The 14,453-nt window shown below is 44.2% G+C and overlaps 1 protein-coding gene across 1 annotated transcript in view; it reads left to right on the top strand.

Annotated features, from left to right (window-relative positions):
* The window catches only part of LOC110508347 (kelch-like protein 24), a 54,943-nt gene that overhangs the window by 35,900 nt on the left and 4,590 nt on the right, over nt 1-14,453 (top strand). The window contains exons 6-7 of the mRNA XM_021588796.2: nt 3,141-3,329; nt 14,061-14,249. Coding sequence (XP_021444471.2) covers nt 3,141-3,329; nt 14,061-14,249 — 378 coding nt within the window. The remainder of the gene's footprint in view (nt 1-3,140; nt 3,330-14,060; nt 14,250-14,453) is intronic.

The following is a 14,453-nucleotide window of genomic DNA, read 5'->3' on the forward strand; positions in this document are numbered from 1 at the left end:
GTCTGATCTGAGGGAAATATGTGTCTCTAATATGGTCATATATTTGGCAGCTCAGTTTCAACCTCATTTTGTGGGCAGTGTTCACATAGCCTGTCTTATTTTGGTAGCCAGGTCTGCCTACGGCAGCCTCTCTCAATAACAAGTCTCTGTGTCTCTTTCCTTTCTTCCTATTTCTCTCTTAATCTCTTAATCTCTACCTCCACCCCCCCTCGTCATCCCTCGCGATCTCCCTCCCTCTCTTCCTCTCTACCTGCTCACCTGCCTATGTAGAAGAGAGGCAGGAACAGCCAAGAGGCAACAGGTTGCATAAGAGACGTGTTGATGTGTTTGTATATCAGTTGAACCAGTCACTGTCTGCTCTGTCTCCCTGGCATCCATACAGATCCTTCAGTTTTTCCTCTACCTTCCTGAATTTATATGCTTTGAACCCATTAACATCAACCACCAGGGAGGGGACTGTCACGTTTTAGTCAAATACTACATGGAAAATCTTATTTACCATTGACAATTCTTTCTATTCAGCAGTTCAAAAAGAACAGTTTTGAAATGTGTATTTTTTGCTATTGAATTAAATGGTAGTTAAAATGACTAAATGGTGAGCCCATCATTATCTGATGTATTGTTGACTAAACAATGTTCTCATGCTATTTCACGGAAAACTGCGATTATACATGAATGACTCGGGTGAAAGATATGTGAAACCCAATGAATTCGCATTCAAAGGTTCTGAACATGAAATGAGTTTAAATCAGCCATCCACTCCAGACCGGAATTTGGAAATTGGATGTATGTGTGAATGTGCATGTGCGCGTGCGTGCGTACGTGGTGTAGTGTGATTGAGTTGAAGAGCTTATCTGATGTGATTACTGTCTGCTATGTCTTTCATATATTACCTGTGACACACACACAAATAGGAGGGTTATGGTGCCAGTTGTAATAAAGTCATAAATAGTTGGTTTCTCAAATGACTGCCTCGCCTGGTTCACCAACTACTCTCAGACAGAGTTTAGTGTGTCAAATCGGAGGGCCTGTTGTCCGGACCTCTGGAAGTCTATGGGGGTGCCACAGGGTTCAATTCTCGGGCCGACTCTTTTCTCTGTATACATCAATGATGCCGCTCTTGCTGCTGGTGATTCTCTGATCCACCTCTACGCAGACGACACTATTCTGTATACTTCTGTCCCTTCTTTGGACACTGTGTTAACTAACCTCCAGACGAGCTTCAATGCCATACAACTCTCCTTCCGTGGCCTCCAACTGCTCTTAAATGCAAGTAAAACTAAATGCATGCTTTTCAACCGATCACTGCCTGCATCTGCCCCCCGTCTAGCATCACTACTCTGGACGGTTCTGACTTAGAATATGTGGACAACTACAAATACCTAGGTGTCTGGTTAGACTGTAAACTCTCGTTCCAGACTCACATTAAGCATCTCCAATCCAAAATTAAATCTAGAATCAGCTTTCTGTTTCGCAACAAAGCATCCTTCACTCATGCTGCCAAACATACCCTCGTAAAACTGACTATCCTTGACTTTGGCGATATCATTTACAAAAAAGCCTCCACACTCTACTCAGCAAATTGGATGCAGTCTATCACAGTGCCATGCGTTTTGTTACCAAAGCCCCATATACTACCCACCACTACGACCTGTATGCTCTCGTTGGCTGGCTCTCATTGGCTGGCCCTCGCTTCATATTCTTCGCCAAACCCACTGGCTCCAGGTCATCTATAAGTCTTTGCTAGGTAAAGCCCAGCCTTATCTTAGCTCACTGGTCACCATAGCAGCACCCACCCGTAGCACGCGCTCCAGCAGGAATATTTCACTGGTCATCCCCAAAGCCATTTCCTCCTCTGGCCGCCTTTCCTTCCAGTTCTCTGCTGCCAATGACTGGAACGAAATGCAAAAATCACTGAAGTTGGAGACCCATATCTCCCTCACTAACTTTAAGCATCAGCTGTCAGAGCAGCTTATAGATCATTGCACCGGGACATAGCCTATCTGTAAATAGCCCACCCAACTACCTCATCCCCATACTGTTATTTATTTTGTTGTGCCTTTGCACCCTAGTATCTTTACTTGCACATTCATCTTCTGCACATCTATCACACATCTATCACACATTACCTCCCTAATCTTACTTAATTTGCACACATTGTATATAGACTTTTCTATTGTGTTATTGGACGGTACGTTTGTTTATTCCATGTGTAACTCTGTGTTGTTGTTGATGTCGCTGTCGCTCGCACTGCTTTGCTCTATCTTGGTCTGGTCGCAGTTGTAAATGAGAACTTGTTCTCAACTGGCCTACCTGGTTAAATAAAGGTGACATTTATTATTTATTTTTTTTAAGCATGAATTAGGTCATCTTATACCGTTTACTGGATTGACTGGTTCTACCTCAAGAGGCAGGAACTGGTATACACACATGGAACAGTGGCTTCTTGTAAACAAACCTGTCTCTATGCCACAGACAATGGCACTGTGCGTGCATGGATGCGTGTGTTCGTATGTGTCATTCAGTACCAGTAACCAAACAAGTGTTAAACAAACAACAAGTGTCAAAATATATGATATATTTGAGATTCCTCAAAGTAGCCATCCTTTGCCTTGTTGCACACACTTGTCATTCTCTCAACCAGCTTCATGAGGTAGTCACCTGGAATGCATTTCACTGAAGGTCAATTAACTTATAACAAGGCACACATGTTAATTGAAATGCGTTCCAGGTGACTACCTCATGAAGCTGGTTGAGAGAATGCCGAGAGTGTGCAAAGCTGTAATCAAGGCAAAGGGTAGCTATTTGAAGAATCTCAAATATAAAATATGTTTTGATTTGTTTAACACTTTTTTGGTTACTGCGTGATTCCATATGCGTTTATTCATAGTTCTGATGTCTTCACTATTATTCTACAATGTAGAAAATAGTCAAATAAAGAAAAACCCTTGAATGAGTAGGTGTGTCCAAACTTTTGACTGGTGCTGTATATGCAGTGCTTAGGCAGGATTTTGTGTGTGCACAGGTTGAGCACTCTTGGCAGGGGAATTCTTACCAGAGGTGTTTGTGCATTGTAGCCAATGCAAACGCTAATCAATATTGTTCTAACCACTGTGATTATATGTGTGTTCTCTGTACAGGTCTATGCAGTGGGAGGGTATGACGGTCAGAGTCGTCTGAGCAGTGTGGAGTGCTATGACTCCTTCTCTAACCGCTGGACAGAGGTGGCTCCCATGAAGGAGGCGGTCAGTTCTCCGGCCGTGTCCAGCTGTGCTGGGAAGCTCTTTGTCATCGGGGGAGGGCCCGATGACAACACTTGCTCTGATAAGGTGGGTAGACCCATAGGGTACACCATACACATGGATAACTGGCTAAGATGCACCTTAAACTTTCGTAGATACACCACACACGTTAGATAATCATGGATAATATGAAAGGTTTGATACACACCATACCTTTTAGATATCAACCTAAATCCCAGTAATGAATGAATGTTGTTAACTTACCTTTACTGTCCTTATTTGTCATTCAAGAGAAAATTCTTTCCACAGTTCATAACAGTTACGCTTATACAGTACATCAACAACCCTCTGTCTCCACCACCACCATCACCACCCCTCCCCTTATGCATTCATAACAGTTACGCTTATACAGTACATCAACAACCCTCTGTCTCCACCACCACCATCACCACCCCTCCCCTTGTGCATTCATAACAGTAAACAGGGAATCTGATTTTGGAATCAAGTACTTGTGAGATTTGCGCCTACGCTACACCTCGGTCCAATAACACTGTCTAATAACCCAGACTGACATTACAACACAAGGGTTGAATAAGGTGGAGGTTTATTCAGATCAAGTACAGCGAGTGATACCAGAGTCAGATGAGTCATACCATGTTTTCCATGTTAAAATAGGCAATATTTTAATGAGGTTTAATGAGACACCTTTTATAGTTCATCAGTTGTCATTGGAGGTGTTGTGACATCAGACAGAGAGCAATATCACCACACCTCCCCATAGTTGGAGGGAGGACGGAGGACTAGGGAATGGCCCTATAGCTGGATGGAGGACTAGGCAAGGTATATCACCATACCTCCCCATAGTTGGAGGGAGGACGGAGGACTAGGGAATGGCCCTATAGCTGGATGGAGGACTAGGCAAGGTATATCACCACACCTCCCCATAGTTGGAGAGAGGACGGGGTCTTGGGAATGGCCCTATAGCTGGAGGGAGGATGGAGGACGAGGCAAGGTACATCACCACACCTACCTATAGCTAGATGGAGGACTAGTGAAGGGCCAAGACTACAGTGGTGGTCATAATGGATCAAATCCAATCAAAATGTTTTGGTCACATACACATTGTTAGCAGAAATGCTTGTTATTCTAGTTCCGACAGTGCAGTAATATCTAACAAGTAATCTAAAAGTTCCCCAACAACTAACTAATACACACAAATTTAAAGTGGTGAATGAGAATATGTACATGTAAGTATGTGGATGAGCGATGGCCAAGCAGCATAGGCAAAGTGCAATAGATGGTATAAAATACAGTATATACAGTTGAAGTCGGAAGTTTACATACACTAAGGTTGGAGTCATTAAAACTTGTTTTTCAACCACTCCACAAATTTCTTGTTAACAAACTATAGTTTTGGGAAGTCGGTTAGGACATCTACTTTGTGCATGACAGAATAAATGTTTTCAACAATTGTTTGCAGACAGATTATTTCACTTATAATTCACTGTATCACAATTCCAGTGGGTCAGAAGTTTACATAAACTAAGTTGACTGTGCCTTTAAACAGCTTGGAAAATTCCAGAAAATGTCATGGCTTTAGAAGTTTCTGATAGGCTAGTGACATCATTAGAGTCAATTGGAGGTGTACCTGTGGATATATTTCAAGGCCTACCTTCAAACTCTGTGCCTCTTTGCTTTACATCATGGGAAAATCAAAAGAAATCAGCCAAGACCTCAGAAAAATAATGTAGACCTCCACGTGTCTGGTTCATCCTTGGGAGCAATTTCATCCTTGGGAGCAATGTTTCCTCATTGGGAGAAATTTCCAAATTTCTGATGGTACCACGTTCATCTGTACAAACAATAGTATGCAAGTATAAACACCATGGGACCACGCAGCCGTCATACCGCTCAGGAAGGAGACGTGTTCGGTCTCCTAGAGATGAACGTATTTGATGCGAAAAGTTTAAATCAATCCCAGAACAACAGCAAAGGACCTTGTGAAGATGCTGGAGGAAACAGGTACAAAAGTATCTACATCCACAGTAAAAACGAGTCCTATATAGACATAAGCTGAAAGGCCACTCAGCAAGGAAGAAGCCACTGCTCCAAAACCGCCATAAAAAAAGCCAGACTACGGTTTGCCACTGCACATAGGGACAACGATCATACTTTTTGGAGAAATGTCCTCTGGTCTGATGAAACAAAAATAGAACTGTTTGGCCATAATGACCATCGTTATGTTTGGGGTAGGCTTGCCAGCCGAAGAACACCATCCCAACCATAAAGCACGGGGGTGGCAGCATCATGTTGTGAGGGTGCTTTGCTGCAGGAGGGCCTGGTGCTCTTCACAAATAGATGGCTTCATGAGGTAGGAAAATGGCAAATTTTGTGGATATATTGAAGCAACATCTCAAGACATCAGTCAGGAAGTTAAAGCTTGTGGTGGCAAATGGGTCTTCCAAATGGACAATGACCCAAAGCATACTTCCAAAGTTGTGGAAAAATGGATTATGGACAACAAAGTCAAGCTATTGGAATGGCCACCACAAAGCCCTGACCTCAATCCCATAGAACATTTGTGGGCAGAACTGGAAGAGCGTGTGCGAGCAAGGAGGCCTACAAACCTGACTCCGTTACACCAGCTCTGTCAGGAGGAATGGGCCAAAATTCACCCAACGTATTGTGGGAAGCTTGTGGAAGGCTACCCAAAATGTTTGACCCAAGTTAAACAATTTAAAGGCAATGCTACCAAATACTAATTGAGTGTATGTAAACTTCTGACCCACTTGGAATGTGATGAAAAAAATAAAAACTGAAATAAATCATTCTCTCTACAATTATTCTGACATTTCACATTCTTAATATAAAGTGGTGATCCTAACTGACTTAAAACAGGGAATTTTTACTAGGATTAAATGTCCGGAATTGTGAAATACTGAGTTTAAATGTATTTGGCTTAGGTGTATGTAAGCTTCCGACTTCAACTGTACATTTGATATGGGTAATGTAAGATATGTAAACATTATTAAAGTGGAATCATTTAAATTGGAATTGTTTAAAGTGACTAGTGATCCATTTATTAAAGTGTCCAAGGATTGAGTCTCAATGTAGGCAGCAGCCTGTCTGAGTTAGTGATTGCTGTTAAGCAGTCTGGTGGCCTTGAAATAGAAGCTGTTTTTCAGTCTCTCGGTCCCAGCTTTGATGCACCTGTACTGACCTCGCCTTCTGGATGATAGCGGTGTGAACAGGCAGTGGCTCGGGTGGTTGTTGTCCTTGATGATCTTTTTGGCCTTCCTGTGACATCGGGTGGTGTAGGTGTCATGGAGGGCAGGTAGTTTGCCCCCGGTGATGCGTTGTGCAGACCTCTGGAGACCCTCTGGAGAGCCTTGCAGTTGAGAGCGGTGCAGTTGCCGTACCAGGCTGTGATTCAGCCCGACAGGATGCTCTCGATTGTGCATCTGTAGAAGTTTGTCAGGGTTTTGGGTGACAAGTCACATTTCTTCAGCCTCCTTAGGTTGAAGAGGCGCTGTTGAGCCTTCTTCACCACACTGTCTGTGTGGGTGGACCATTTCAATTTGTCTGTGATGTGTACACCCAGGAACTTAAAACTTTCCACCTTCTCCACTGCTGTCTCTTCCATGTGGATAGTGGAGTGCTTCCTCTGCTGTTTCCTGAAGTCCCCGATCATCTCCTTTGTTTTGACGATGTTTAGTGAGCACAGAATACAGTGAAGTTAAACAATATTAGTGATATTATGTCTTGAATATTCCCCATTTTAGCCTATACTATTAGAAATGTGTGGGGCGTTATTTAAAGGAGAAGCTTTAAGTTTGAGGACACACAAAGACTGAAAGTATTGGTGGCAGGCATTTGCCAGAGGATAAAGATATGAGTGAAATTAGAGCCTTAGAAGTTAGTCAATACAGAATAGTATGGTTTGAGAGACTGTTAAATTAGACAGTAGTCTTGAACATACACTTTTACTGTATATCAAATTTACAGAGAGCAGACAGGGCTTTCCACAGACATGCAGGATGCTGTGTTTATCTACTGTAAGGAACACCCCCTATGGAGACTGCAGACAGCCTTTGTTGGTTAGGTGGCTGGAGCCCGGATGTAAACTGAACTCAAAATCTAGGACAATCATATCTCCTGGAATTAGATTGGCAGTAGGGTTTCTCTATTCTCTTCTTTGAACAACTGGTGGTGTCTGATACATGCACACAGACAACAACGGCTGCAGTGTCTCTGTCTCTGAAGCGGTCTCAGGTAGCACAGGGATCACACTTGGGCTGGGTTCTAATTGTTGAATAGCTTTATATCTCATTATCCTGTGTATTCCCAGAAAACATGTCCACATTGGCACAATGTTGGCCCATGTAGGCTGCCAATATTGGGCCAATGCGCCTATGTTCATCCACTCCACATTGGCATTAAGTGTGGCCCAGTGTTGGCGGCCCATATTAGGTGAAGACAGCCCTCACTTTGCCTGAACAAAGCTTTTCCCAGCAAACATACCCACATTGGCCCAATGCGGACTAAAATATTGGCCCCATGTAGGCTGCCCACATTGGGCCGATGCTTTTTTTCTATTTAATATGAATGTATTTATTTATATAATTTATTCATTGCAATTTAGTTCAATGCATAAATTGCATAGTTTTCAAGCCTTAAAGTTATACAAGGAACATGATACATTGTATCAGAAATGCAACAAAGTTGTTACTATCCTACATATATTTTTACAAAAGTGTATTTGGGTGATATTTATCATATACAGTATATTCGGAAAGTATTCAGACTCCTTGACTCAAAAACATCCCCACAGCATAATGCTGCCACCCCCATGCTTCACCGTAGGGATGGTGCCAGGTTTCCTCCAGACATGATGCTTGGCACTCAGGCCAAAGAATTCAATCTTGTTTTTTTTCAGACCAGAGGATCTTGTTTCTCATGGTCTGAGAGTCCTTTAGGTGCCTTTTGGCAAACTCTAAGCGGGCTGTCATGTACCTTTTACTGAGGAGTGGCTTCCATCTGGCCACTCTACCATGAAGGCATTTGGTGGAGTGCTGCAGAGGTGGTTGCCCTTCTGGAAGCTTCTCCCATCTGGAGCTCTGTCAGAGTGACCATTGGGATCTTGGTCACCTCTCTGACCAATCTCCCCCCCCCCCCCCCCCAAGAGTCTTGGTGGTTCCAAACTTCTTCTTGATGGAGGCCACTGTTTCTTGAGGACCTTCAATGCTGCAGAATTTGTTGGTACCCTTCCACAGATCTGTGCCTCGACACTATCCTCTATGGACAATTCCTTCAACCTCATGGCTTGGTTTTTGCTCTGACATCCACTGTCAACTGTGGGACCTTTATATAGACTGGTGTGTGTCTTTCCAAATCATGTCCAATCAATTGAATTTACCACAGGTGGACTCCAATCAAGTTGTAGAAACATCTCGAAATTGAGCTCAGGTGCATCCTGTTTCCATTGATCATCCTTATCAATGGAAACAGGATGCACCTGAGCTCAATTTCGAGTCTCATAGGAAAGGGTCTGAATACTTACAGTACCAGTCAAATGTTTGGACACACCTACTCATTCAAAGGTTTTTCTTTATTTTTTTACTATTTTCTACATTGTAGAATAATATTGAAGACATCAGAACTATGAAATAAAATGTGGAATCTTGTAATAACCAGGTAGTCACCTGGAATGCATTTCAATTAACAGATGTGTCTTGTTAAAATTGTTCGAAGTTATTTTGTGGAATTTCTTTCCTTATTGCGTTTGAGCCAGTCAGTTGTGTTGTGACAAGGTAGAGGTGGTATACAGAAGATAGCCCTATTTGGTAAAAGACCAAGTCCATATTATGGCAAGAACAGCTCAAATTAGCAAAGAGAAACGACAATCCATCATTACTTTAAAACATGGTCAGTCATTCTAGAAAAGTTTAAGAACTTTGAAAGTTTCCTCAACTGCAGTCGCAAAAACCATCAAGCGCTATGGATGAAACTGGCTCTCATGAGGACCGCTGCAGGAACTGAAGACCCAGAGTTATCTCTACTGCAGAGGATAAGTTCATTTAGAGTTATTGTACCAGCCTCAGAAATTGCAGCCCAAATAAATGCTTCACAGAGTTCAAGTAACAGACACATCTCAACATCAACTGTTCAGAGGAAACTGCGTGAATCAGGCCTTCATGATCGAATTGCTGCAAAGACACCACTCCTAAAGGACACAAATAATAAGAAGAAACTTGCTTGGGCCAAGAAACACGAGCAATGGACATTAGACCGGTGGAAATCTGTCCTTTGGTCTGATGAGTCCAAATGTGCGATTTTTGGTTTAAACCGCCTTGTCTTTGTGAGACGCAGAGTAGGTAAAGGGATGATCTCCACATGTGTGGTTCCCACCGGGAAGCATGGAGGAGGTGGTGTGATGGTGCTTATCTGGTGACCCTGTCGGTGTGTCCAAACTTTTGACTGGTACTGTATGTAAGTAAGGTATTTCTGTTTTTGTTCTTTAATACATTTGCAAAAATGTCTAAAAACCTGTTTTCACTTTGTCATTATGGGATATTGTGTGTAGATTGCTGAGGATTTTTTTAATTAATCCGTTTTAGAATAAAGCTCTAACATAACAAAATGTGGAAAAAGTAAAATGGTGTGAATACTTTCCGAAGGCACTGTACACTGTGTACATCACGTGACCCGTAATAAGACTCTCCAGTTAATGTGATGAAAGTCACATCTATGTGTGATGACCTGAGGGGGTGGGCTGGGTACAATAGAGCATCTCTGAGAGGATAAAAGATGTCCTTGAATACAGTGTCACAGAGATCATGCATCCATATACAGTAGATGGCATCAATGTTCTCCTCGTCTGACAAGTTTTTAGATAGATACCAAACATGGCTGCAGAAGTATTACATATTCCAATAGTCAGTCCGCTGGATACTGTAACAGAAATACATTTTGGCCCCTCTGCAGGGGCAGGGTTGACTAGCCCCTACAAGTATTTTGTTGGGCCATTTGAGATGGGGCCAGAGGTGACAGAGAGCACATATTTCAGGGCTGAGCCTACAAAGAAAAACTGTTGAATTTGTCATATGTCAAATGCACTTATTTAAGTATATTTAAAGACTTCATCATTGGTAGTGTACAAGATAAAAAATTAAAAAATTGACATCACACAAGACTTGAACTGGAATGACTTCTAGCTGGGCTTGGTGTGGGCTAGCCTGTGCTGGGCTTGCTGTGGGCCAGTCTCTGTTGGGCTTGGTGTGGGCTAGTTCCTGTTGGGCTTGGTATGGGCTGGCCTGTTTTGCTATGGTGTGCGCTTGCCTGTGTTGGGCAGGGGTGGCCTAGCCTGTGCCCACCTTTCCAATCTGAATACCCACATGGGGCCAATGGGGTCATGTTTTCTGAGGCCCTTCCTATTCCCCTATGTGTCATTTTCTAGTTTTCTTTGTCTCCTTGCCTATTTTACCGTCACCTCTTTACCTCTCTGTCTCTATGGAGGTCCGTGTAGGAGCGTAGGAGCCAAGTGTTTTAGCACCTGCTCAGTTTGTGACCATGAGAGATGAAGGTCAGAGAACAACTCATTAGAGAGCTGGCCGGACAGACAAATGAAGAACCCCAAGCCCAGGGGATCCCACCCCCTCTGAGCACCCTCCCTGTCAGCCCCCCTGATAGCCCTCCTGACAATGCCCCCACACCCACTGAAGACATACACAAGTCACAGATTGTACTCCTTTTGTACTCAAACAGCAAATATATACTAGAAAATTAGCTTTTTCCCAAACACACTGTCACTAAACTCTGGTGTCCAAACACCCAGCACACCCTAGACCTTCTGTGTGGGGACAACCTAGGGTCACTCAGCCACATAATAATACACACAGGCACAAATGACCTGAGAGCATAGCAGGAAAGGGTGGCCACAGCACTCAAGGGAGTGATTGAAAAAGCTTATTCTACGTTCCCCCATGGACAAGTGGTTATCTCCACTCTGCTACCACGAAAAAACTTCCACCCTGATACCATACAGCAGGTAACCACAAGTATTTCCTGTGACTGTGCCAAATGTTTACCTGGCCCACCATTCCACCCTGGACTAGAACAGCCTTTATGACTAGGTCCACCTATACAAGGCAGCAGTGCTCACCATTCCACCCTGGACTAGAACAGCCTTTATGACCAGGTCCACCTCTACAAGGCAGCAGTGCTCACCACTCCACCCTGGACTAGAACAGCCTTTATGACCAGGTCCACCTCTACAAGGCAGCAGTGCCCACCATTCCACCCTGGACTAGAACAGCCTTTATGACCAGGTCCACCTCTACAAGGCAGCAGTGCCCACCACTCCACCCTGGACTAGAACAGCCTTTATGACCAGGTCCACCTCTACAAGGCAGCAGTGCTCACCACTCCACCCTGGACTAAAACAGCCTTTATGACCAGGTCCACCTATAGGCAGCAGTGCCCACCACTCCACCCTGGACTAGAACAGCCTCTATGACCAGGTCCACCTATAGGCAGCAGTGCTCACCATTCCACCCTGGACTAGAACAGCCTTTATGACCAGGTCCACCTCTACAAGGCAGCAGTGCCCACCACTCCACCCTGGACTAGAACAGCCTTTATGACCAGGTCCACCTCTACAAGGCAGCAGTGCTCACCACTCCACCCTGGACTAAAACAGCCTTTATGACCAGGTCCACCTATAGGCAGCAGTGCCCACCACTCCACCCTGGACTAGAACAGCCTCTATGACCAGGTCCACCTATAGGCAGCAGTGCTCACCACTCCACCCTGGACTAGAACAGCCTTTATGACCAGGTCCACCTCTACAAGGCAGCAGTGCTCACCACTCCACCAAGACGGTTGTTGACCGTTCTTGATATACATGAAAAAGGGAAAGGAGAGCCGCACACTCTAGGAGCTCAGATGCAATAATTGAATAACCAACGTTTCGACAGACAAGCTGTCTTCATCAGGGTATAATGACCATTCTTGATTAAAAACCCAGCAGCGACACACTCAAAGCAGTGCGCATGGCACCTATTACCATACCCTGTTCAAAGGCACCTATTACCATACCCCGTTCAAAGGCACCTATTACCATACCCCGTTCAAAGGCACCTATTACCATACCCCGTTCAAAGGCACCTATTACCATACCCCGTTCAAAGGCACCTATTACCATACCCCGTTCAAAGGCACCTATTACCATACCCCGTTCAAAGGCACCTACTACCATACCCCGTTCAAAGGCACCTATTACCATACCCCGTTCAAAGGCACCTATTACCATACCCCGTTCAAAGGCACTTATTACCATACCCCGTTCAAAGGCACCTATTACCATACCCCGTTCAAAGGCACCTATTACCATACCCCGTTCAAAGGCACCTATTACCATACCCCGTTCAAAGGCACCTATTACCATACCCCATTCAAAGGCACCTATTACCATACCCCGTTCAAAGGCACCTATTACCATACCCCGTTCAAAGGCACATATTACCATACCCCGTTCAAAGGCACCTACTACCATACCCCGTTCAAAGGCACCTACTACCATACCCCGTTCAAAGGCACCTACTACCATACCCCGTTCAAAGGCACCTACTACCATACCCCGTTCAAAGGCACCTACTACCATACCCCGTTCAAAGGCACCTATTACCATACCCCGTTCAAAGGCACCTATTACCATACCCCGTTCAAAGGCACCTATTACCATACCCTGTTCAAAGGCACCTATTACCATACCCCGTTCAAAGGCACCTATTACCATACCCCGTTCAAAGGCACCTATTACCATACCCCGTTCAAAGGCACCTATTACCATACCCCGTTCAAAGGCACCTATTACTATACCACGTTCAAAGGCACCTATTACCATACCCCGTTCAAAGGCACCTACTACCATACCCCGTTCAAAGGCACCTATTACCATACCCCGTTCAAAGGCACCTATTACCATACCCCGTTCAAAGGCACTTATTACCATACCCCGTTCAAAGGCACCTATTACCATACCCCGTTCAAAGGCACCTATTACCATACCCCGTTCAAAGGCACCTATTACCATACCCCGTTCAAAGGCACCTATTACCATACCCCATTCAAAGGCACCTATTACCATACCCCGTTCAAAGGCACCTATTACCATACCCCGTTCAAAGGCACCTATTACCATACCCCGTTCAAAGGCACCTACTACCATACCCCGTTCAAAGGCACCTACTACCATACCCCATTCAAAGGCACCTATTACCATACCCCGTTCAAAGGCACCTACTACCATACCCCGTTCAAAGGCACCTACTACCATACCCCGTTCAAAGGCACCTATTACCATACCCTGTTCAAAGGCACCTATTACCATACCCCGTTCAAAGGCACCTATTACCATACCCTGTTCAAAGGCACCTATTACCATACCCCGTTCAAAGGCACTTTTGTCTTGCCCATTCACCCTCTGAATGGCACACATACACAATCCATGTCTCAATTGTCTCAAGGCTTAAAAATCCTTCTTTAACCTGTCTCCTCCCCTTCATCTACACTGATTGAAGTGGATAAAACAGGTGACATCAATAAGGGATCACCTGGTCAGTCTATGTCAGGGAAAGAGCAGTGTATAAATCTGTTTCTTAGTGTTTCACCAAGACAATAAATGTTGTACTTCATAAGGTTTTCAGGCATTATGTTCTGAGTCCAATTATCCTTTCAAAGCTATGTTTCATACCACACTTTTTCAAACCAAAAATAATCAATCAATCATTAATCACTCAATCCATGTGATCTCTCTAGGTCCAGTGCTATGATCCAGAGGCAGACACCTGGGCGCTAAGGGCAAGCATCCCCATCGCTAAGCGCTGCATCACGGCGGTCTCCCTGAACAACCTGATCTATGTGTCAGGTGGTCTAACCAAGTCTATCTTCTGCTACGACCCTGCGGAGGACTACTGGATGCACGTGGTGCACACCTTCAGCAAACAGGTAAGGATTTCATTTATGGCACAGAGACACTGGAAATTCTGTTTCATTTCGACTTCAGAGCTGCTATGAGGTTTTGCACGTAACAATGGTCTATGAAAACAAATACAATGTTGACCTTACATCATAACTGGAGCTTTTTGATTTCACAAAAATAAGTTGTTTTTGTTTTGTCAAGCCCCCGATAAGTCAACCGTGGTGAGGCAT

Source organism: Oncorhynchus mykiss, chromosome 28 (genome assembly GCF_013265735.2).
Source record: "Oncorhynchus mykiss isolate Arlee chromosome 28, USDA_OmykA_1.1, whole genome shotgun sequence".
In the NCBI taxonomy this organism is placed as follows: Eukaryota; Metazoa; Chordata; class Actinopteri; order Salmoniformes; family Salmonidae; genus Oncorhynchus; species Oncorhynchus mykiss.